Below are 21,925 nucleotides of genomic sequence, written 5' to 3'. Positions count from 1 at the left end.
TCACATGAAGAAAGCTTTTATAAGTGCTATTTTTTTTTCAATCACAATGTAAACAGCAAACAAGTCTTTTACGGTGCAGCCTCGAGTGCAATGAGGTGCCTAAATCACGTACCTAGGTATATAGGTGTATGTGTAAGTAGTAAGTAGTTTATTTCGGTCCAAAACGAACCATGTTAGTTCAACTGTTGTTACACTTTAGCGCAACAAGTTCGCTAAGCCTCTTACCTTAAGTCTAGCATTGAAAAGCTACAATGATTTCACCGAGTCTGCGCCGGATTACATCCTCCACCTATGTGTTGTGAATGCAGGCTTTTACGTCGAAAAGCAGTTGTAAATTGTTGGGGTATTTAAGTTTTTAGTCGTATAAATACTCTAGTAGTAGTACTATGTAAAATAGTTTTAGGAGGCAATGACTGTCCGTGCATATGAACTTTTGATACAGAATCAGCTGTAGGCTACATTTTAATAACTTTCCTCTTGTCATATTCTTACCCTGGGTTACCCCAGGCACTTATGAAGTTTTTCCGTCTTAATAATATTAAATTGTAAATAGTTTTAGCGATGTTCAACTAGCCCAACAAGTTTAACAATAGGTGCAAGTATCACATTTTTTTTCAACTTTGTCATTCCCTCTTTCGGCTATTACAACTTGCTTTCCATCACCTCAGACATTCACAGAATAGTCTACACTGGTATCGATTAAATCATTTGCCATTATGAAACCAAGAAATAGATACGTTTACTAACGTTTTTGTTATACCCAAGTAAGGATAATGCATCAAAACTAGAGGTCAAGAATAACTCTGAAACAAGAAAGAGCGATGCTCTTGGCAAAGTATATTTGTGCACCTCGCGTACATACGGGGATTTCTATGTAAATCGAACTCACATTATAATAAATTTTAATACTTTTAAAGTTAAAGTTCACATTGTGTATTAAGAATTTGGCACGCAACGAATAATCCTTTCCAATCTGAACACCCTGATCGTGTCCCTTCAGGCAGATAATATGATTAGTTCATCCCCTATGTGGGAATTAGTTAGCGTACTACGCACCCTTGCCCCCCAAACTGATTTTAGTTTTCTATTGTCTACTTTATTAAAATTCTGTACAGATCTTTAACACTATACTCCTAAAAACTTACTTAAAATGATTTTTATTTTAAAAAAGCACTTGCCACTGTTTAATGCTAACCTAATAGACTTAATTTCATAAAATAATAATGCAGTACAAACAAATATACCGTTTTATTCGTAAACATCAAGTACATACACTATAAAATTAATTCATATTAAAACTACATTAAATCATAGTAATAAATTCATACGTACCAAATTAAAGTTAAACTCGTAAGCAAAAAAACACTTAAAATAAAAATGCTAGCATAACTAATAGGTATTATACTTATCACATGGAGCCAACAGTGAGCTCCAACGGTGGACGAATCTTCCCCGTCCTCACACATTGTAGAATCTGATAAATATTTTCTAAACTTTCAGTTTTTGCTGGACGTTTGTCATAAGGAGTTGATACATCTGTTATTTCCGAAGTGTCGGTATCGATAATCTCGTTACTGACTATATGCATGCCCAAGTGCAATTTGAGACTTGTCGCTCCGTCCCTAAAAAACAACGTGATGGACCCCTGATCGAGAATTTTCAACGAGAAAAAATTGTTAAGTTTTACAGCTTTCATCCTAATCTTGAATGGTTTGAATTTTTTTCTAAGACTATGTTTTTTCTCTTTGGCGAAATTATCCAGTTCTATCGCGACCATTTCGGGGTCGACGCTCTTTTCATAATCGAACCCCTCTTGAGCCCTGTCGAGCTGTGTCGCGCGCTCCAGTCGACGGTCGCGCTCTTTTTGATCTATGAATACCTGTTGTAAGACAGGCGGGTCGTTCAAAGAGTGCCATTTCCATTTGCCCGGTGGACCAACTTTTGAGTCTACGAGTAAGCCTTCAGTTTGGTTGTATTTCAGTCTGTTAAAGCAATAAATAAATAAGGTAAATAATGTAATAAAAGTAAATACGTTTTACAATTATTTTTTTTACAGTTTTGTTTCTTAAATATTTTTTGTTAAAGTTGAATTTGTGAGCCACAATACCAAAAGAGTTCTTTTGAAAAAATTTCATACGACATACATTGGTTTCATCATTGTTTAACAGTGATATTATACTCATACAAGCTGCAAGGTAAATGCGTACCTGACATTACCGTGATGGTCATAAACAACACCATTTCCAAGTACATCGAATAATGCTAATATGGTGCGAGGTTGAAGGCTGCCAGTGGTCTCGAATTCTGTTCCAGTGCTGTACACCACATACCTTTGCCCTATATTCGATTCTGAAATCATGACGTAAACTAAATCATTCTTTGTTGGGTTTAGAACCAACCTCTTTAGTGTGAGCGTGGGTTCCATTTCAGGTCAGGCAAGTACCAATGCAACTTTTCTAAGTTTGGATGTACTTTCTAAGGATATGTTGGACACAAATGACCGGGTTTCAGACTGCATGATAATCTGTAGATCCCGGCTTTCATTTGAACATCTTTGGCAGTCGTTACTGGTAGTGAGAAGCCAGAAAATCTGATAACTAGTCTTACTAAGGGGTATTGGGTAGCTGTTACTGGGTAACTGGTTTGCTGAGGTCAGCTTCTTGTGTGGTACTCAGCTCCATCCTGTTTAATTGAAAGCCGAAAGTAGTAGGGAAAAGGCTAGGACAGTAGTATGGTAGGAAGGGGTAGGGGTAGGTAGGGATGATGAAATCATTCTTTGTACGTGAACGCACATTATCCCAGCCGAAAGCGTCGTCAAAAGAATCGAAGGCAGAAAGTGTTTTATCCGAAAGTGTCTGTTCTGAAATCTTTAACTGAAAAATTCAAATCTCATCAATGGCATTTGATCTCAATGACATTTCGGTAACATGTACATACTTTTAATTAGCAGCGGTGTGTAAAATTTGATATTTACCTACAGATAATTTTGATTTATAAGAATATTTTATAGGTATCAAATTAGTATGATTGAAGATAGCACAAACCTTTAGCATTGTAGTAATCCAAAGCAACCGTGCCGTTCTTATAAAACCAATGGCCTCGGCCGTTAGCGTCAATGAGGGCAAGTCTTTGCCCAGTGTCGTAGAAGAGCTCTTCATCATGCTTGTGCAACTCGAACCAATCATGTTTCGGATAAGCCGGTTTCATTTTATATATATTCATCTGGGTAAAGTAAAACTGAAAGTGTATTAATTACCATTTTGCCAAATTAACTCTGTTCGTCCGGATCTCACGGCAAAATCACTGAACTGACATAAATAGCTGATAAACAGACAAGTCCAGAGACTGAGAAAGGTCACAGGCTACTTTTTATCCCGGGAAGTAGTTTCCTGGGGAAGCGTGCGGAACAGTGAGATTAAATAAACAGACTCTTTCTGTTCCCCTTCTCATTGCAGGTGACATCTTTGCAATAAGAAGTTTTATACAAATGAGGGGTAAAGATTTTAGCAACAAAAAGATAAAACACTGTATTGATGAAATAAGCACCAACATTTGATCGAGTTATTGGAGACTGCAGGTTCATTTCGATGTATTTCGTTCGTTTACGTTCACGCTATGAGAAAGGCGAAAGGTTAACTGTGTATTACTCATAACATAACATACATACCCTTCTCATTATCTTCTTCGTCGGTAGCTGTGTCCAACCGTTATCAATAAACTCTCTACTAGATAATTTATATCTTATTACACCGTCTCTAAACATAGCCTGAAAATATTTAGTAATTCAATTGATAAAGCAAAATTTTTATCAGAGGCGCGTACAGAATCAATCTTATTGATATAAAATTCTCGTACCTCGTAATCTATACCTGGTTCAAATTCAGTTTTTTTAGCAGTACCAAGGTCGTCTGATCCGATATTAAAATCCGATTTAAAAATCAGAGGTTCAATTTTTTTTTGTGTGTCTTTACGTTCTTTATATCGAGGATTGTACCGTACAATTGCGTTTCCTTTTATCATTGAACTGGGATGTTTAACTCGCTTCACGTCACACTCGAGTATAGTAGACGATGTCTCGGGAGTGAGTGGTGGCGTTATAACTTTTGGTATGACTGGAGGCATGTTTTTTAATTGCAATTCTCTTAAGCGTCTCCTCTCCATTTCCTTTTCCTTCAGACGTTGTTTCTCCTTGTACTCTGCATACCTTGCTGCATTGAGTCTGTTACTACTCAATAACCTACGCAGTGCAGACTCGGACATTTGCTTTGGTTTTTTTAGCTCCACCGTGGATGCCTTATCTTGTGATTTACTTTTTAATGCCCTCTTTTTTGATCCCTTCTTTGGTGATAGATTTTCTTTACTTTTTTTTGGCGTTGCTTCTTTTTGGTCTTTCTTTTCCCATTCTTGCTCACTCATTATAGAACCAAGAGAATCATCGTCACTTCCAAATTTGTATTGTATTCCTTTCTTGCTAGCTAATTCCATCCTAGTTTTTCCTGGTTTTTTCTCTCCTTCTGTTGTTTTTTTTGGCTTGTCTTTCATGTGTTTACCATCATCGTCACCTCCCATGTGTTTACTCTTCTTTTTTTTACCGTCTGATTCTGCTTTTTGTGAGTCTTCCTCCTTGGGCTGTTTTGACTTTGCTTCTTTCGGAGTTTTGTCTTTTAATTCTTTGTCAGTAGTCAAAAGAGAGTCGTCGTCACCTCCAAATTTGAATTGAGTCGCTTTCTTACTGGCTAGTTCTAACCTTGTTTTTTGAGTTGTTTTGTCTCCCTCTTGGGATTTTTTTATCGGTTTTTCAGGTGTTTTGTTTCCCTCCTGGGATTTTTTTATCGGTTTTTCAGGTGTTTTGTCTCCCTCCTGGGTTTTTTTTACCGGTTTTTCAGGTGTTTTGTCTCCCTCCTGGGATTTTTTTGTTGTTTTTTCAGGTGTTTTGTCTCCCTCCTGGGATTTTTTTATCGTTTTTTCAGGTGTTTTGTCTCCCTCCTGGGATTTTTTTATCGGTTTTTCAGGTGTTTTGTCTGTTGGCACTACTTTTTCAGTACCAGTTTCAGGGCCTTTCTTCGTTTTCAGTTCTTTTTTAGGACTGATATCATCTGGTGCAGATTCGCTTATTCCACGCTTTGTATCTGTCTTTGTTCCCAATTTAGTATCTTTCTCAGCACCTGTGTCAATAATTTCTTCTTGCTTTTTTGCTTCTTTCGCAGCCAAAGCTCTTATCGTCCTTAGATCTTTTTTAGATGGAGGTTTTAAGTATCGTGAACTGTCTTTTGGCGTCACTTGTTTTAAATCTTTGGATAATGTTTTTTTGTCTTTTTTATCTACAACGAGCGTAGTATTTAGGTTGTTGAGTAGGTTCTTAAGAGCTTTTTTGTTTTCGTCTTCACTCAGTCCTTGGCTTAATGCTTTACGTGCATTCTCGATCAACTTTTGTACCTTTTTCATGTTAGAAGTGTCTGATATTCCTTCCATAACTGGTTGACATAGGTTTGTCAGTTCTTGTATTATATTGTTTAACAAATCTGGGGATGCTCCTCCTAAGGCCTCACTGATATTTTTGGCCAATTCCTCTACCAGATTTTTATCTAAAGCTCTACTAGCCAAAGCCTGGTGGAGATCAGATAATTTTTGCACAAGTCCAATAGTTGCCTCAATTGATGATGTATCTGACTTAGAAGATTCTGCTTCCATTTTTTCCTGAGTTTTGCTAGGAGTCAATTTGGTTTGACTTTTTTTTACTCCTTGTTCATCAGCAGTTGCGCTCTGCTTCAAGTCTTTTTGAGAGGGTTTTTCCAAATCTTTCTCACTTACTCCTTTTTTTTGAGAATCTTGAGCTAGGTCCTTTTTCGAAACTTTAGATAAATCATGAGCATCATCTTTACTTTGAACACCTGCCAGGTTTTGCTCACCATCTTTTATTAGAGTTGAAGAATCTCCTTCTTCAGGGCCTGGCAAAAGAACTTGACTTTCTTCGGGGGATACAGGTAAACCTAAAATACTTTTCATGACTAGTTTTGATAGCTTCGGTCTTTCGACCAGTTCTTGTTGACTCTGCACTAAAGGCAAACTATGAGTGCTAACTCTACTCTCAGCTTTAAGTAAGCCTGTCATACTTTTTATACTTTCACCTTTAGTTGATTCTCGCTCTCCATCTTTTGCTTTATCACTGACACTACCATGTTCACTTTGTACTCTGGGTAATTTAAGGGCACTCAGTTTACTTTGGGATTTAAGTAAGCCTTGCACACTTTTCTTACTTTCTGCTTTAGGCAATTCTCGCTCTTCATCTTTAGTGTCTTCACTTTTAACTTTAGACATAGCCTGCACACTTTTCATATCTCGAGATAAGTCTTTACTTTGAGTTTTCAAGCCAACATCGGCACCAACTTTACTTTCTTCTCCAGGTAAAACAAGACTGCTTTGTTTACTTTGAGCCTTGGTCAATCGTTGCATACTTTTCTTGCTCATATCTCGAGATAAGTCTTTACTTTGAGTTTTCAAGTCAACATCGGCACCAACTTTACTTTCTCCTCCAGGTAAAACAAGAGTGCTTTGTTTACTTTGAGCCTTGGTCAATCGTTGCATACTTTTCTTGCTCGGACCTTTAGATAAGTCCTGTGTACTTTTAGGTTCCAAACTAGCACGGGTATCGGCTTCACTTTGTGCTTTAGATAGGCCACGAGTGCTTTGTTTACTTTGAACTTTAGTTAAACTTTGCATACTTTTTTTGCCCAAACTCTTTTCACTCTGAGTTTTCAAGACATCGTGGGTATCAACTTTACTTTGTCCGCTCTTTATTCCTTGAGCGCTCTGTTGACTCTTGGTTAAACCTAACATACTTTTCTTGCTTACATCTTGTGATAATTCGTGCTTATCATCTATACTTTGCTGTTTTAAAATATCCTGTGCTTGATCCTCCCTCTGTCCACTGGAAGCTTTAACTAAACTTGGTAAACCACGGACACTATATTTACTTTCAACTTTTGGAAAACCTTCCGTAGTCTTTTCACTTTGAACAGACGGTAAAATTTGAGTTTTTTCTGCTTCGTCTTTCTTTGGTCCTTCAGGTATTATTTCCGATTTTGCTTTTATATCATAAGACGTATATGGTTTGTGTAAGCCTTTTCTGGGGTGTTCATTTATTTTCTTATATAATTCTTTGTTTACCATATCACTTACGTCAACTAGTAATTCTAGCATATCTTTATTTACATTTTTGGATGCTGCTATTACTAGGAAGTCGTTTAAGTCATCGATCAATTCTTTGACACCTTCTTTACTCACAGATTTATAAATATCTTGAGGGAGAATATTATGTAGGTCTCTCAGTTCTTTTATTAGTTTTGCAAGTACTTTTACTGTTAGTCCTTTTCTCATAACTTCATTTAAAGACTCATGAATCTCTCGATTCAATTGTTTATTATCCTTAACTTCTCGAGGTAAAGCCTTTTTTAGTTCTAATAATTTTTCATAAAGGCTTTTGTTAAGATCGTCATCACTTTGTAATTTACTACTACTTTTAATTTGTAAGTTTTGTAAATCATTGATCAGATCTTGAATTCCATTTTTACTTAGTTCTTTTGAAATATCGTGAGGCAGAGCACTATGTAAGTCTCTCAGTTGTTGTATTAGTTTTGCTACTATATTCGGCTCTAGTCCTTTACTCCCAACTTCATTTAAAGTCTCAAGGATCGCTTTTACCACTCTTTTATTCACAGGGACTCCTTGTTGCAAAGCTTTACTTAGGTCTAATAATCTTTTAATTAGGCTTTTACAATATTCTTGATAGCTAAGTAACCTATGACGACTTTCTTTTTGTTTTCCAGATAGCATCGTTCCATGTGAAAGTTTACCTTCATGATGACCCTTTTTTATGAATTTGCACAAACACATTTCTTTTGACGGAGACGGGTAGAGACTAGTTTCGGAAGTAAATCGGGCACTCTCATCCTGAATTACAACATCTGAAATTAAATCTTCAAGTAATTCCTTACTTCTTGACAATTCGGCCACTTCCTTTTGATCTAACTTTGGAAAGGTATCAATATCCGGTTGTCTTTCTTCTAATCGTAACTTACATTCGCGTAGGATTCTCTCGAATTCTGGGTCTATCACTCCGTGAGTAACCACATTCTTCTTACCGGCAAGTATTGATTGTAACAAGCACTTTACTTTACAAAGCCACATTTTACTACGTTGTTGTAACTCTTCCTGTCTTTTCTGATTGATAGAAATAAACCTACTAACTGCATAGTTACATTTTTCACAAGGCGTTTTAAAAAACTTTGCTAGCCTACAGTGCTCACAAATCCCTAACACTTCATTCCCTTTTATGTGTTTCATTTCTTCCAACAATTTATGTATTCCATCTACTATTACTCTGCACTGGCCACATTCTGACCGCGTTCGTTCTGTTAAATAGAAAAGTATTTAAAACTTAAAAATTTAATCTATATTTAATATTTATATATAAATGAATCCCTATATCCCTTGATCACGCCACCGCGCGTGAACGTCTGGACCGATAAGATGGAAAATTAGAGCTCAGACCCTGGGGACGGACATAGCACATAATTATTGTAACCATCCGGCTACGGGTAGCGGTTATCTCGGGACGCAAGTGAAACTGCGGGCGAAAGCTTGTTGCTTATAACAAACAAACACTGAACTGATATTATGTTCATGCGAGCATAATACGTAGCTAAACAGCATATACCTTAGCAAAATTCGAGTACTATCCCAATTTTCTCCTATTGCATTCAACATTTTTGCCGACATAATTCAGGAAGCCACAATATTACAAAACTTTTATACTTACGAAATAGAAGTCTTGATTTCACAAAGCAGTTGCTTCTAAATTTTGGTATGTGTAAGTATACACTATGTTACTGTACGTACCTAACTGTATTTAAATTATTTTGGCAAGTTCCTTACATTTTTATCTATCTATCAAAGTATGCTTAAAACTACCAAGGCCAAAATAACATAGACTGAACTGAAATGTCTTGCGTATATCAAAATTTAGTTCATCAGAGTAGTCAGAAGCCAGTAAGTCGGACACCAGTCTTAACAAGGAATATTGAATTGCCCGGGTGACTGGGTCGAGAAGGTCAGATAGGGTCGTTCCTGTACTCAGCTACTTCCGGTTAGACTGGAAGCCGACCCCAACATAGTTGGGAAAAAGACTCGGAATATGATGCTGAACGCAGGCCTTCCCCAAAGAAAATTGAGTTATCTGTGTGGAAATCATCTATCATACTTACCTACTCAAATATCTTATACTTACTAAGTTCAGCCATGAAGTCTGGTCGCGCAATCTGCTTGCTCCCAGTATTATGCAGGATGAAGGTATTGACAGTTTCAACAGCATTCTCCTTACCCTGCAGCCATTATATACGATATAGGTACATATATATACCTAGGCACGTTATAAAAGAGGAATTTGTTAACTATTTTCCTAATTTATTGTTTTATACTTACGGTAAACCATTACTTAATACCAACCAAAATTGCAAAGACTATTTACTAATTCATAAGTCGCTCAGTGCGTGACGCCAAAGCAAGAGTGTGTAACTACTTACTACCTATTTACCGAAGAAAAAAAAGGAGAAACTCGACTAATATGTAATATCAGAAAGTATCTACCTGTTTATATTCCTCCTAATGAGATATGCAATTAATAATGTGCTTTATCGAAGCTGTTTAAGGTACATTATCACACGATTGTTGAAATGAAACCACAATTTTGGTTCTTAGTCTATAATCACGACAAGTACACAACATTTATGAGTATAATTGAAGAAAAGTTTAAAATGTTAATGAAAATAAATGTGCCAGTTTTGATTGTCTTAATCCTAATTCAATTCAAACATTTATTTTATTAAAATCGAGATTCAAAATTCGTATTGTTTAAAGAGATTTTCAAAACATCTACCTACCTGAATACACAAAACAAATACTTTATTAGTATTGATTTCTAAATAAATATTTATTTTGTGTTACATTTAATTGTTTTAAACTACCTAAAATTGTTATCATACTTTAATGACTAGCTACAACTTTTTTTTACATTTTATGTTTTTTTTTTCTAATTTTTTATTTTGTTTCTTTTTTATATATTTTGTTTTTTTTTTGTCCTTTTTGTTTATTTTATGTTTTTTTATATATTTTCTGTTTAAACGATATCATTTTATATTTTTTTATTTTGATTTTTTCACCATTTTTGTTTTTTTTTTTTAGATTTTTATTTATTATTTATCATCACTACTCATTCAACTGTTAGTTCCTACACGAACCAATTATATTATCGATTAAAATATTACTTAGATACTAAATACATCCTAACCATAACCTAACAAAGAAATCATCATAATAATTTGAAAAAAATATGGCTGGCTCGTTTTTAAATAAGTAAAATAAGTTTACGTTAAGACGCAAGCAAACATATTTAACTTACTAATACTCGGAACTAATTTATAAGCTTCGTAAATACTAACTCGCAAAGGCAAATAGCAGACGCCAACTTATATGACAATAGCTCAGCTCAGCTCTTTGACAAACTCATTACAAACCGCTTTGCACTATGGAAAGTTTCATAAAACAATGGCACAGGCATTAAAACGCACTCATAAAAATATTCAAACATTATTACAGAATCATAATAACCTACTAAAATTCATCTTATATTAACACCATTGGTGTGGGCGAATATTTATTCGTTGAATATAATATTGAGCTTAAGATAAAAATGTTCAAAATTCTTAAATCTAATACAACATCAAGTTTACCAGCGAATTAACTTCGAAACATTTCACATCGGTCATCGTTACCTATTCTATCCAGATCCCAGTGGGTTCACAATCTAAAGATATACTTTTCCGTCACTCGTATCCTAACTTCATTACCTAACATTCCGATTATATGCAATGTAATTATCAAGAACATTATCTACTCACTACGCAAGGATTAAAATAAAGTCTACATAAACCTTAGAATTGGGGATGTAAATAGGATTTTGTATAAGTAAATACATTTTTTCCAAAAGAGAAATATATGTACCTAATAATAACTAATATAAAAATTGTAAAGTTATCAGAAATGTAAACAGTCCAAAAAATTTACGGAGACAGTCTTTTTGACATAATATTAATACAATATTTTTTGACTATTTTAGATTACGAAATATGTATGAGAACAGCGAAGGAGAATCAATTAATGAGCCGCTTTTAAGTTATTGTGAATATCTTTTTGATTGTTATGCTATTATGATTTGTTTATATTGTTATTGTATTGCCGAGCATAATATCTTATATTGGCAGTTCCAGTTAACACTTTAGTAGGTACCTGGTTGAAATGTAATGTTAATTCTCCTTCAAGTTTTTAGACTGTTTTAGAACTTACAGGAAATCGTTATAAATAGGGTTTTCTAACTTATTAGGTAGATAGGTACATTCATAAAAAAATATTGTAGAATTTCATAACGTTACATAATTGACTTCAGAACGATATCACATGCCAAAAAAACTTACGATTGGAAAACAATCATAGATACGTATAGAACGAATCAAAAACTGACACATTTATTGTTTTATTTCAAACATTTAGTTTGAACGATCATGCTTGCGCCTTTTGGGGCTCGACGGCTTCGAACCAAGCTTACGAGAGCCAGCGTCTTTTTTGCCTGATGGCGTGGATACCGCAGCTGGCGCAGTTACCGCAGATGGTGCAGATGCCGCAGATGGCGCAAGTACCGCAGATGGCACTGGTACCGCAGATGGCGCAGATGGCACTGGTACCGCAGATGGCGCAGATAGCACTGGTACCGCAGATGGCGCAGATGGCACTGGTACCGCAGATGGCGCAGGTACTGCAGATGGCGCAGATGTCGTAGATGTCACAGATGCCGCAGATGGCGCAGATGCCGCAGATGCCGTGGCTGCCGCAGATGCTACGGATGCCGCATTAGGCGCAGATGGCGCAGACGCTTCAGATGGCACCACCTGAATAGTGGGTGGTGTAGCCGGTAGTGATATTTGTTCAGAACTCGGAGTACTACGCTGAGAGGCGCAGTGACGGGCCAGGTGGCTCAATGGTATAGTTTCCATCCAATCGCCGCTGGTGGTATCGGAGGTATAAGTGCTCTCCGAGCTTACGCTGCTCAAACCGTCCTCGCTCGGATCGTTTATATTCGTCGTTTCTTCAGACGTGACGATTGCAACAAGATTGGGCAGCTTAGGTGGTTGGCCACTTCCGGAGCTTGCACCGGGCTCTGGTGCTACTGAAGCGCTTGCACCAGCTTCTTCTGTAACTGAAGCGCGGGGTACAACATCGGGCACTTGCTCTGCTGATGCTTGGACGATGGGTAATTCCAATGGAGGAATGTGGACTTCTATCCCGTCCACATTTATCGGCACGTCGAATCTAATCCCATCAAGCCTGATTTCGGCTGAAGGGCCATAAATTATATTGGCGTGTACTGCTGGGCCACGAGGCATTTCATCTGTTGGGATAGGTACAGGATGTACCAGATTGTTTGGACTCTCGAGGATAGGTCGCTCAATATCGGGTTGAGCAACAATATTTTGCTCATTTGGTTGATTTTCACTTTGACTAGAAGTATGTGCCTGAGGGTCACTTTCTGACGACATGCCTGCTTCTCCTTGAGTATTCTCAGCGGATAACGTTAAGGCGCTGCATAAACCAGTGACGAACTGGCTCATGCCATCCAGACGAACCAACAGCGCACGCTTCTCGATTGCTTCTGTATATGCCTTCTCTTGGCCCACAACACAAGGAAATAGCTTTAAATAAAAGAAAATGTGGTGCAAATCCTCGCGAATATCATGAGTTTCTGTTGGTCGAGGCTTACTGTAGTCGATCTCCTCTCCAAAAGCATCTACTACAATATTACGAGCATAAATAATATCTTCCGTAGAATAAATGCTTAGACATATATCAGCAAGAAGTTCATCGGGATATGTACCGAAATGTAAATGTTTTCCTATGAATGAAATAATGTTGGATTCAGGCCTTTCCATTCCTGGCAAAACTTTAGCAAAACTCGCCGCGAGTATTAATTTTATCACAAGTTCGCGCGTTCCGTTGCCAAAATTGGCCACCAAAGCGCAGCGGGCGCCTCGTCCGACGGTACTCCTTCGACTGCATTACCGGCTCGGGATGCGTCGGAAAATAAATATTTGTTCTCGACGAGCGACGCACCAATCACCGTTTTCGATAATTAATTTTTGGGAGGCGCATAGCTACAATGATGTGGGAGGTGCCAAAGCTTTGTAAAGTTGACAAAACTACAAAGCAAGTACCTAAACCTAATAGGATAAGTATGAAAAGCTACAGATTCTCTTACCTGCGCATCTTTATTTGTGTAAACATAAATGGCAATCTTAGAATCTTTAAGTTCAGCTATTTTCTTGAAGTCTCCCGCGCAAGGAGCCTTGCAGCATCGGCAACATCTGAAAATTTGTTTTACCACCAGAAATTATTTTTCTTGGACTATGTACAACACCCTGTTAGCATAATTTTGTATTAATTATAACAAATTACCGACTACGGCCCTCCATAATTATTATTTTTCCCCTGATATCATTCCCATTGTATCAACCCATAAACACATGACAGAGGAAAACACATTATTGTCATAATCATGTCATAATAAAAAAATGTCTATGATAAATACAAAAGGAAGAGCGTAGAAATAATGCTAAATAAAAATATTTTGATAACAATATTTAAAAAGAAACCAATACGTAATTAGCTTTTTTCTGTAAAATGTAGTGGGCCATGATATTTAAATTTATCTCCTTATTTACCTTTCACTCAAAATCTCTAATTATGTGCTTAATCCATATAACGTTATAGGTTGCGTAAATAAGTTAAGTCTAAGTGATAAAATAAAAATACATTCGTTGGGTATATTTTTATTAAATAAATTTTGGTTTGTCTTCCATCGTGAAGTTTTATTTCTAATGTTTTTTCTTCCTCTATAACTAAAAATTTTAAAACGTTCCCGCCATTCGTGTCCATAAATTTTCTCATTCGTAACTTCAAGCAAGACGCAGCTAGAGCGAGACGCAGAGACTGATGAATGATTAAGCTGAGCGAAATGAACATAAAAGTTTAATGTTGCTACATGTTTGACCTAAAATTACATAATTTTGAAGGATAAAATCGGACTCATTGATAGGTTCCATATTTCTGCTTTTAGTTTTCAGCTTTCAGTGACTAGCATAGTTATCACTATCCACATTAATGATAAATTCTTGTTAACTACAAATAATATAAGCCCAAAGACGCGGTAGCTAATAAATACCGTTGCAAGGTTCCCTCGACGTTCTCTCGTCTCCATCATCAGGTTAACTCTCTACCATGACTGTTTTACCCTACACATGCCTACATTTTTTGGGAAGTACAGACTACGTATCAAAAAAAAAATGAAATCGATCCAGTCGTCTTTGAATAATCAGTAAAGAAGTCGATTAAAAGTATTCAATAATTGGCATACCGTGACATAATAGCCACATCCTCATAGCCACCATATACCTGCTGCCAAATCAAACTGTTGAGTTCTACAAGTCTCTACAAACAAGCCAGTAATGGCATTTAAAACACGTCTCCTCTTAGATAGGGTTATTAGGTTCTCTTTTCTCCTCTTTAGGTAAGTAGGTGGTATAAACTGCTGCTGTTTCTTAAGTCACTGAGTTTAGTCGTCCGCATCATCCTACCTACCTGCCTGCCAAGAAGGGTTAAGTATGTTTTCGGACCATGGAGAACAAAATGACGAGTAATGATGTCACAACAGAAATGCCCTAAAAAACTACCGTCGCCAAAATGCTGGTCTCGGGGGACAAGAATCGTTACCGGCTCCACAATCATATGGATTCTTTGAACCCAGTCCATTCATTACCCCAAACGCCTTGTTAGTTCGGTTGTAACTGATCGTTTTGGTCATGTCAACCTTACGTTATTTGACCTACCTGTCTGCCTTATGCTGTTATGGTATCAGTGTTAATGTTAATGCTTCACTTTTCTTTCACTTTGTATTCACATGACCACTGGTCACTGGTCATTGACCAGGCTCGAATGTCAAAAAATTAACTGACTGGTTTTTCAACTGCTTATCTGTTGAAAATGAAGCATCTGTTATCGGCTTTATTCTCAAAGATATCATAATCATCATCCTCCTGCCCAATTTTATTTGGAGTCGGCGCAGCATGTTTTCTTTTTCCATAATTTTCTATTCATATTATATTCGGACCTTAACTATTAACACCTTAACCTTTATTCTCAAAGACATAAAACATAAATAGTTTATTAATTCTAGCAACCCTTTTTTAACGAATGAATGAAATAAATGTCAAAGTGACATTAAAAATCTCAATCAATCAAATCAAATTGACAAGGGTCTAACAGAGAGAAATCCGTTTAAAATTGTGAATATAATAATTGTTAATAATTCTATTGCGATATAAGATGCCTTTACAACGAATTGTGGCTCTTTCTACCATATTAGTGCAGAACAGTCGCCCTAGTTTTATCCTTAGTACGAAGCATCAGCAGTTAAATAAGTACAAGTGAGTTCGTTTTAGTAAATACGCAATTTATTGTCGTAAACAACATGCTTTGTAGCCAAAAGTGCTTTATTTTTAACTTTTCTTGTGTTAGAAGGTAATCTATTAGCGGATATTGCATCGAATATGTTTACAAGGCCGTATACTTATCGGCAATGTTACAGTTCTTGTAGCTGACAATTTGTAAGGTTATGCATCTCTTGTAATGGAAACACATAAAACTTATAACATTCTTCACAATACGTACTGACTTTGAAATGACACTTCTAGGTTTATTGGCAAACACAAGCCCTCATTTTGGATTTATATTGGATTATCAAGCCTGGTTTCACACTCCTTTGACATTAAATACTTACCTTAAAACATTAGAGACACTTCATTACTTTTGGTCCTGTTAGGAAAGTTACATTATTCCCAACATTAATAATGTTATTCCCAACTTTGACTGACTCAATAATGACAATATTTTTGTAAAATTTCAGATGTCTAACAATAAACAGATTGAAGCACACAAAAGTTTTAAAAAGCGAAAAAGAAAAACTACGCACATACGTCGTACAGAGATATATCGACTACGTGAAGAACTACACTAAAGTCCTAGAAAATAGATTTCCTACTGCCGTAAAGATGTACAGAGTCTTCAGCGTAGGAATCAAAGACTTTCTACGAGATCTTAAAACATATATATCTTTAAGAATAAAAGTTACTAGAGACCAAGGATTTAGTAATATGAGCAGACAAGATATTGAGTTGTTCCAAAAAATGCCATCGGACATGTGGAGAATAGCGCCAGTTTTAATATTATCTGCTGTACCTTTTGGCAATTATGTTATTTTTCCTTTGGCGTAAGTACCTACTTCTTTTATTTACACTAACTTTAATCCTGTGTAAGTTCTATCATCATCATCATCCTCCTACCCTTATCCTAGTTGTAACAAAAATTGTACTTTAAGCTTATTTATCTACGCAGAAGCTGTTGGTAAACCCTTTAATAAATAAATAAAATCCTGAAATGTTAGTCAAGTATGATCTGAATGTAAATTGTATCATTTATGATGCTAGTCAAATTTTCATCCTGATTCACTTACTCTACTTTATAATTCATGAACACTTGAATTTATAATCAAATTCTTACATATTTCAGATTCTTAAAACCAAGATCTCTACTCTGCTCACACTTCTGGTCAATACAGCAGAAACTGGAATTCTCCACACAAGATTTGGTAGAACGTCTTAGGAATAATAAACCAGTCTTCAGAGCCTTACAAGCAAAAGTAGATTCAATAAAGGACAAAGAATTGAAGTTAAAATGGAAGAGAATTGTTGGACTATTAGGTTCTGGGGTCCATCCCAAACCAGAGGATATTCTGTCTTGCAAAGAACTATTTGTAAATGAACCTTATCAGTTAAGCAGCTTGACCTATGCACATGCGGTGAGTTTCACTTGTTTTTACAAAATGCTTTGTAATGGCTACTTCTAATATTCTATATCTGTGGTTTTGCTTACAAGAGACAGGAATTTGATATTACCTGTATGGGTCTATGTTGATATTCTATCCATAGCGCATAGTGAACAAATCAACAGATAAATAGGATTGGCCATTAGCATGTAGGTCAATGCTTCAGTGTTCTTTCTGTAGAATACATTTAAAATTACAAAATACAGAGGAACTCATTTAAACATATATGGCCACCCATTTACAGAATATACATGCCAATAGGTAGCTGACTAGGTCAAAAATAAATGTCAGTGTTGTATTCATTTGGTAAAGCATCTAAAAAAATTCACTTTCATTTATCATTTTGATGTAATAATTGATTACATTTTCTCTATTGATAATTTAAGCTTATAGCATAAGCATATAGTTTGAAGTGAACAATCGATGATGTCATAGCTTGCGTTTTCAATTTTACTTACATATTGCATCATGCATTATGACAGTTCAATAAAAGTGATGCATGAGTGAGATGATAAGTATGAATGACTCATCAGACATTATTGTACTGGCTCATGATAGCATATGTCCACAAGCCCTAAGTAAAAAAAGCATTGAATTAACTTCTTTTGCATCACAGTTCAAGTTATCAATTTATTCATTTGAACCATAACCAATAACCTGTCTAATAGTAATAACCAATGCTGAAAGGCAGTTTTCATTGGAAATTTTGTGGCAGTATAGACCATTTTGTTCTTTAGCAGATCTTAATACTTAACCATTCATTCAATGTTGTACATATTCAAGCTGTTTCTTGTATCCTGCTGCTTGCATTGTTACTATAACTCTTTGTACCGAAAATACATTGTATCAACTCCTGCGAAATGTCAGTGACTCAAAACAAACTGTTTAATGTGTATTTAATGCTGTGTGCTTGTTAGCAATACTGTAATACAATGTGCATTGCAAATTCTAAATCATTAGTTGTTCAATTGTTCATTCACCAAAACTTTAGAGAGAGTAACCTCACGTGTTTAGCTGAGCATTCATTTGTTTCTATCACTGTAAAGGCCAGGCGAAATAATTTAAACAGCGGTTTTGCGACTAATGTACCATAAGTTAGACAGCCATAGCAAACAAATTAATAATAATATGTTTTACAAAACATTTTTGAGTAACATAGTTTCTTCCGTTGCCTAGCAATTGTTTGTACACATGTAAATAATGTGTAAAATGAAAATACAACCTTTATTAATCATCTAAAATTAAAATTCCAGGGTTACCTACTTAAAATGCATGGTTTAAGAAAAACCATATTCAGGAGGAACAAATTGAAGTACCGGGCCTTTCTGCTGTTGGAAATGGACAAAGCGATCATCAGAGAAGGAGGAGTAGATTCCCTGCCCATGGAAACGCTAAGAAACGCATGCTTAATAAGAGGTTTGAATGGCAGTCACTTAACAAACCAAGAAATGAAGAACTGGCTCCAAAATTGGCTGTTAATATCTCAAAATGTAGATAAAACTTCTTATTCTTTACTGTTACATACGCCAATATTTTTAGCTTACAATCATCCTCAAAACTGGGTGCTGATATATTAGCAGTTACTATTCATGTACTATTCATGTTTTTTACATGTACAAATACTATGCATGTATTTGCATCAGTGGCAAGGTAGCTAATGTTTTTTATTGTTTTCTCTGTCTGCGAAACCGGCTAACTCGAAAATGTTAAGGCTTACTACACTCAGTGCCGTCAGGCGGCGAAGGTCGGCGTTTCATATACAACTGATATGCTACTTGCCCTAAGCGACTGCCGTCGACAGTGTAGTATTTAAGGTACGTTTCAAATGCTAGTGCTGCTGCCGCTTCGATCCAAAACGGTTTCATGCAATTACATACAAACCAGTAGTGCAGCAGCGGCCGGTTTAATGCATTCATAGTATATGCGATTGGCTTTCGCATTCAAAACGTACCTTTAGCCTTTCGTGGGCCTCTACTCTAGTATGTGACCTTTATTTATTAATTTTATATAAAAAATGAAACAAAAAACAAAGAAAAATCTCTTTGATACCAAAATTTTTAAAATGTTAGTGCTAAGGTTTGTGTAACAGCAACAAAATAACTATGGTATTGCTTACAGCTATGTTTGCTTAAAGCTCTGAAAAAAATATTATTAACATTATTTAGAAAATAATATTATGTAAAGCACTGGTACTCAGCTACATCCAGTTAGACTGGAAGCTGACCCCAACATGTTTGGGAAAAAGGCTTGGAGGATGGTTATGTGTATTGGGAAACGGAAAATATATTTGCTTCCAAATGTCAAAAAGCCACAAATGAACTGTGACTATTTCACTTCCAATATATTAAATGTTTATCGAAACTTACTTTTCTTCTTAACTATTATTTTGAAAGAAGATCAGGTGTTTTGTGCCAAAAATAGACAAATAATTACAGTTCAAAGATTTTACTAATTAAACCTCATATGATAGAAACCAATTAAGTAAAAATATTGCAAAAACCTTAATTATGGCCTTATATACACTTACGTAAAGCCTGATTCTTACTATAGGTGTGTTCGTTATAACTGCACACAATTATTTGTTAGATTATTAAATTGAATATGACAATTAATATTAATATTTATTGCAAATAAATCCGGTTAGACTGGAAGCCAACCCCAACATGATTGGGAAAAAGGCTCGGAGGATGATGATTTATTGCAAATTATAAATATAGTTGTAATGTATTTGTACTGTGAATTTGCGTCAAATTATAATTTGTCTTCTTTGATATACTTCCAAAAATCCTGTACATATTGTGGTCTATGTTTGTCTAAGCAGAGTAGTGTCATTTTATACTTTTGATAAATATATCTGTCTAAATAATTCTAAGTGGGTTGGCAAGGCGCAAACTCCATTTGGAGTCCTAATTTAGAAACTCCAGAATGATACCTATACAATATTTATTTATACCAGCAAAATAATTAATAAGATTTCTGTAAAAAATAATATTTCTAATTATTATTCCTCAAAATAATGTAATTATTGCGGGGAAGCTATTTTCAAAATATAATTTGTTGAAATTGTAATTGTGATTTATGCCTTATATTTTTTTATCTTGTTTGTTTAAGCAGGCTTAAAGTCTGTTCGGCTTAAATATTACTTAAGCACAATGTAGCATATTGTTAAAAAAATATCATAGCACTAAGTAATCGCACCTGGTGTGTCCACTGTTTACTCTTAAGAGTTTAAAAATTATAAGCAGTATTTTTCTTAAAACAGCTGTTTGCTTTTAATTTTAATTCTATAATTTTCACTTTCTATTTTCACAGTAAACTGTTTTGTTATAGTAGTATTTTTGTTTGTTTCAATAGTATTTTTTTCCTTCTCCGTGTGAGAGGCGGCCTGTGCCCAGCAGTGGGACGATAAAAAGGCTGTAATGATGATGATTTTCACAGTAAACTGTTGTTTTAAGAAAAAGCGGACGTATATTCGCATTGTCGGTGAACTTAGGACTTACATGTTTTGCTGTTGCAGACCTGGCGAGCAAAATTATGTATTATTTTCTTCCCGTAACTAACGTCAGGCCTAAAGAACAGTCTAGAATAGTTTGTGTTCAAAACAATATTGTTAAAAGTTTAGTTCCTAAAAAGTACACCGTATGTTTTTGTTGTGATATCGTTACTTATTGTGTTGTAAAGTTTGCACTAACAGTATTATGTATCTTATTTAAGAATAAAAATGTTGAATACGTTCACAATTTAGCTCTTCGTTATTTTTTGGCAGTTTCTAATAGAGGTGCAGATGCAGTTTTGATTTTCTAAATAAATGTTATGTGGTGTAATTTTATAGCAAAAATATAAAAAATGTAATATTTGTTAACTGCAGTCATAAATGTTGACTTGGTGAATAAAAATGTTTGATAAAACTCCACTATTCTTTTTGTCGTTTGTCATTATAAAGGAATTTGCGTTAAATATTTATCGACAAGTTAAATGTTATTGTTATTATAATGTACCATTGATGAGCTAGTTTCTTATGCATGTCGTTAGCCTCGTAGCTTTTGTTAAGAATAATTGTGTATTATTCACGACGCTAATTTCAGTACTGTGCATTTTTAGCCCTCGCGATTTTGTCATAGCGCTGCTCAAGCTATTTTGTCGAAATAAATATTTTAATAAATTAGCACTTGCCATCGATATATATGTACTACGTACTAGATAGAACGTTCCGAACAAAAAGCTTACCACACTGAACTGCAGTGCAGACTATGCAGTGCCCAAAATGGCAAATCAGAGCGATTTTGACGCCTGCGTCAGATGGATGTCTATGAAACGACAATTATAAAATAGAAAATACATATCAAAGTATAAACTTACACATATAAACTATTCGAGAGTCAAGTTAGTAAAATTACACGCTGTTCATGCTATTACAACGCTTGTATATCATACTTTTCATTTATAATTCAATTTTACAAATATGCATTAATTTGTTCCCGCCCGCCATCTTAAATTATGGATTAAAAAATCGTGCAGAAACAGATGTGCCATAAAACTGGCAGTAGGTAAAATATCAATGAAAACAGACTTCACTTTGTCATGGTATGTTCTTACTTTCAAGAAAAAATAATTAAATTCGCGAAAATTTGTGATAGCCCTCTTAAGAAAAAAAACATCGTAATTAATATTAAAAACTCTAAAAATAAGTTCCTGGTTTTAATATATTACATGATTTTGCATTCAATTAGATATAAATAAACTTTTTGATATATTACATGATTTTGAATTCACTTAGATATAAACTTTTTGAGTAATGAAAAATGTAGGCAAAATACGAGCGACACTTCAGCAATTAACATCAATGAGGATGACTACATGTCACAATACGTCAACGAGATG

At 35.3% G+C, this 21,925-nt stretch overlaps 2 protein-coding genes across 2 annotated transcripts; one reads left to right on the top strand and one right to left on the bottom strand.

Moving 5' to 3' along the window:
- Positions 1-1,238: 1,238 nt before the first annotated feature.
- On the bottom strand, positions 1,239-13,745 carry LOC110373031 (uncharacterized). The gene is made up of 8 exons (XM_021330121.3): positions 13,561-13,745; positions 13,364-13,469; positions 9,287-9,380; positions 3,856-8,411; positions 3,668-3,766; positions 3,045-3,222; positions 2,208-2,349; positions 1,239-1,982 (listed from the first exon to the last, which is right to left on the bottom strand). Exons 1-8 carry the CDS (start codon positions 13,575-13,577, stop codon positions 1,409-1,411), a joined length of 5,766 nt encoding a protein of 1,921 aa, XP_021185796.3. The 5' UTR covers positions 13,578-13,745; the 3' UTR covers positions 1,239-1,408.
- A 1,608-nt stretch (positions 13,746-15,353) lies between these two features.
- On the top strand, positions 15,354-21,777 carry LOC110373027 (LETM1 domain-containing protein 1). Its single transcript, XM_021330117.3, has 4 exons — positions 15,354-15,587; positions 16,067-16,429; positions 16,729-17,017; positions 18,298-21,777. Exons 1-4 carry the CDS (start codon positions 15,487-15,489, stop codon positions 18,619-18,621), a joined length of 1,077 nt encoding a protein of 358 aa, XP_021185792.2. The 5' UTR covers positions 15,354-15,486; the 3' UTR covers positions 18,622-21,777.
- The last annotated feature ends 148 nt before the right edge of the window (positions 21,778-21,925 follow it).

The sequence above is a fragment of the Helicoverpa armigera genome, chromosome 1, assembly GCF_030705265.1.
Source record: "Helicoverpa armigera isolate CAAS_96S chromosome 1, ASM3070526v1, whole genome shotgun sequence".
Taxonomy (NCBI): domain Eukaryota; kingdom Metazoa; phylum Arthropoda; class Insecta; order Lepidoptera; family Noctuidae; genus Helicoverpa; species Helicoverpa armigera.
The sequence above is the reverse complement of the archived record's forward strand: the minus strand, read 5'-3'. Positions and strand labels throughout refer to the sequence as shown.

Excerpts from the sequence above, each read along its gene's own strand:
- LOC110373031 (XM_021330121.3), bottom strand. Across the intron at positions 9,381-13,363 it reads ACACAAATAAAGATGCGCAG|GGTAAGGAGAATGCTGTTGA; the intron begins GTAAGAGAATCT and ends TAATGGCTGCAG. Across the intron at positions 3,223-3,667 it reads CGAAGAAGATAATGAGAAGG|ATGAATATATATAAAATGAA; the intron begins GTATGTATGTTA and ends TACTTTACCCAG.
- LOC110373027 (XM_021330117.3), top strand. The coding sequence starts at position 15,487 with ATGCCTTTACAACGAATTGTGGCTCTTTCTACCATATTAGTGCAGAAC. Across the intron at positions 15,588-16,066 it reads CAGCAGTTAAATAAGTACAA|ATGTCTAACAATAAACAGAT; the intron begins GTGAGTTCGTTT and ends GTAAAATTTCAG. Across the intron at positions 16,430-16,728 it reads TATGTTATTTTTCCTTTGGC|ATTCTTAAAACCAAGATCTC; the intron begins GTAAGTACCTAC and ends TACATATTTCAG.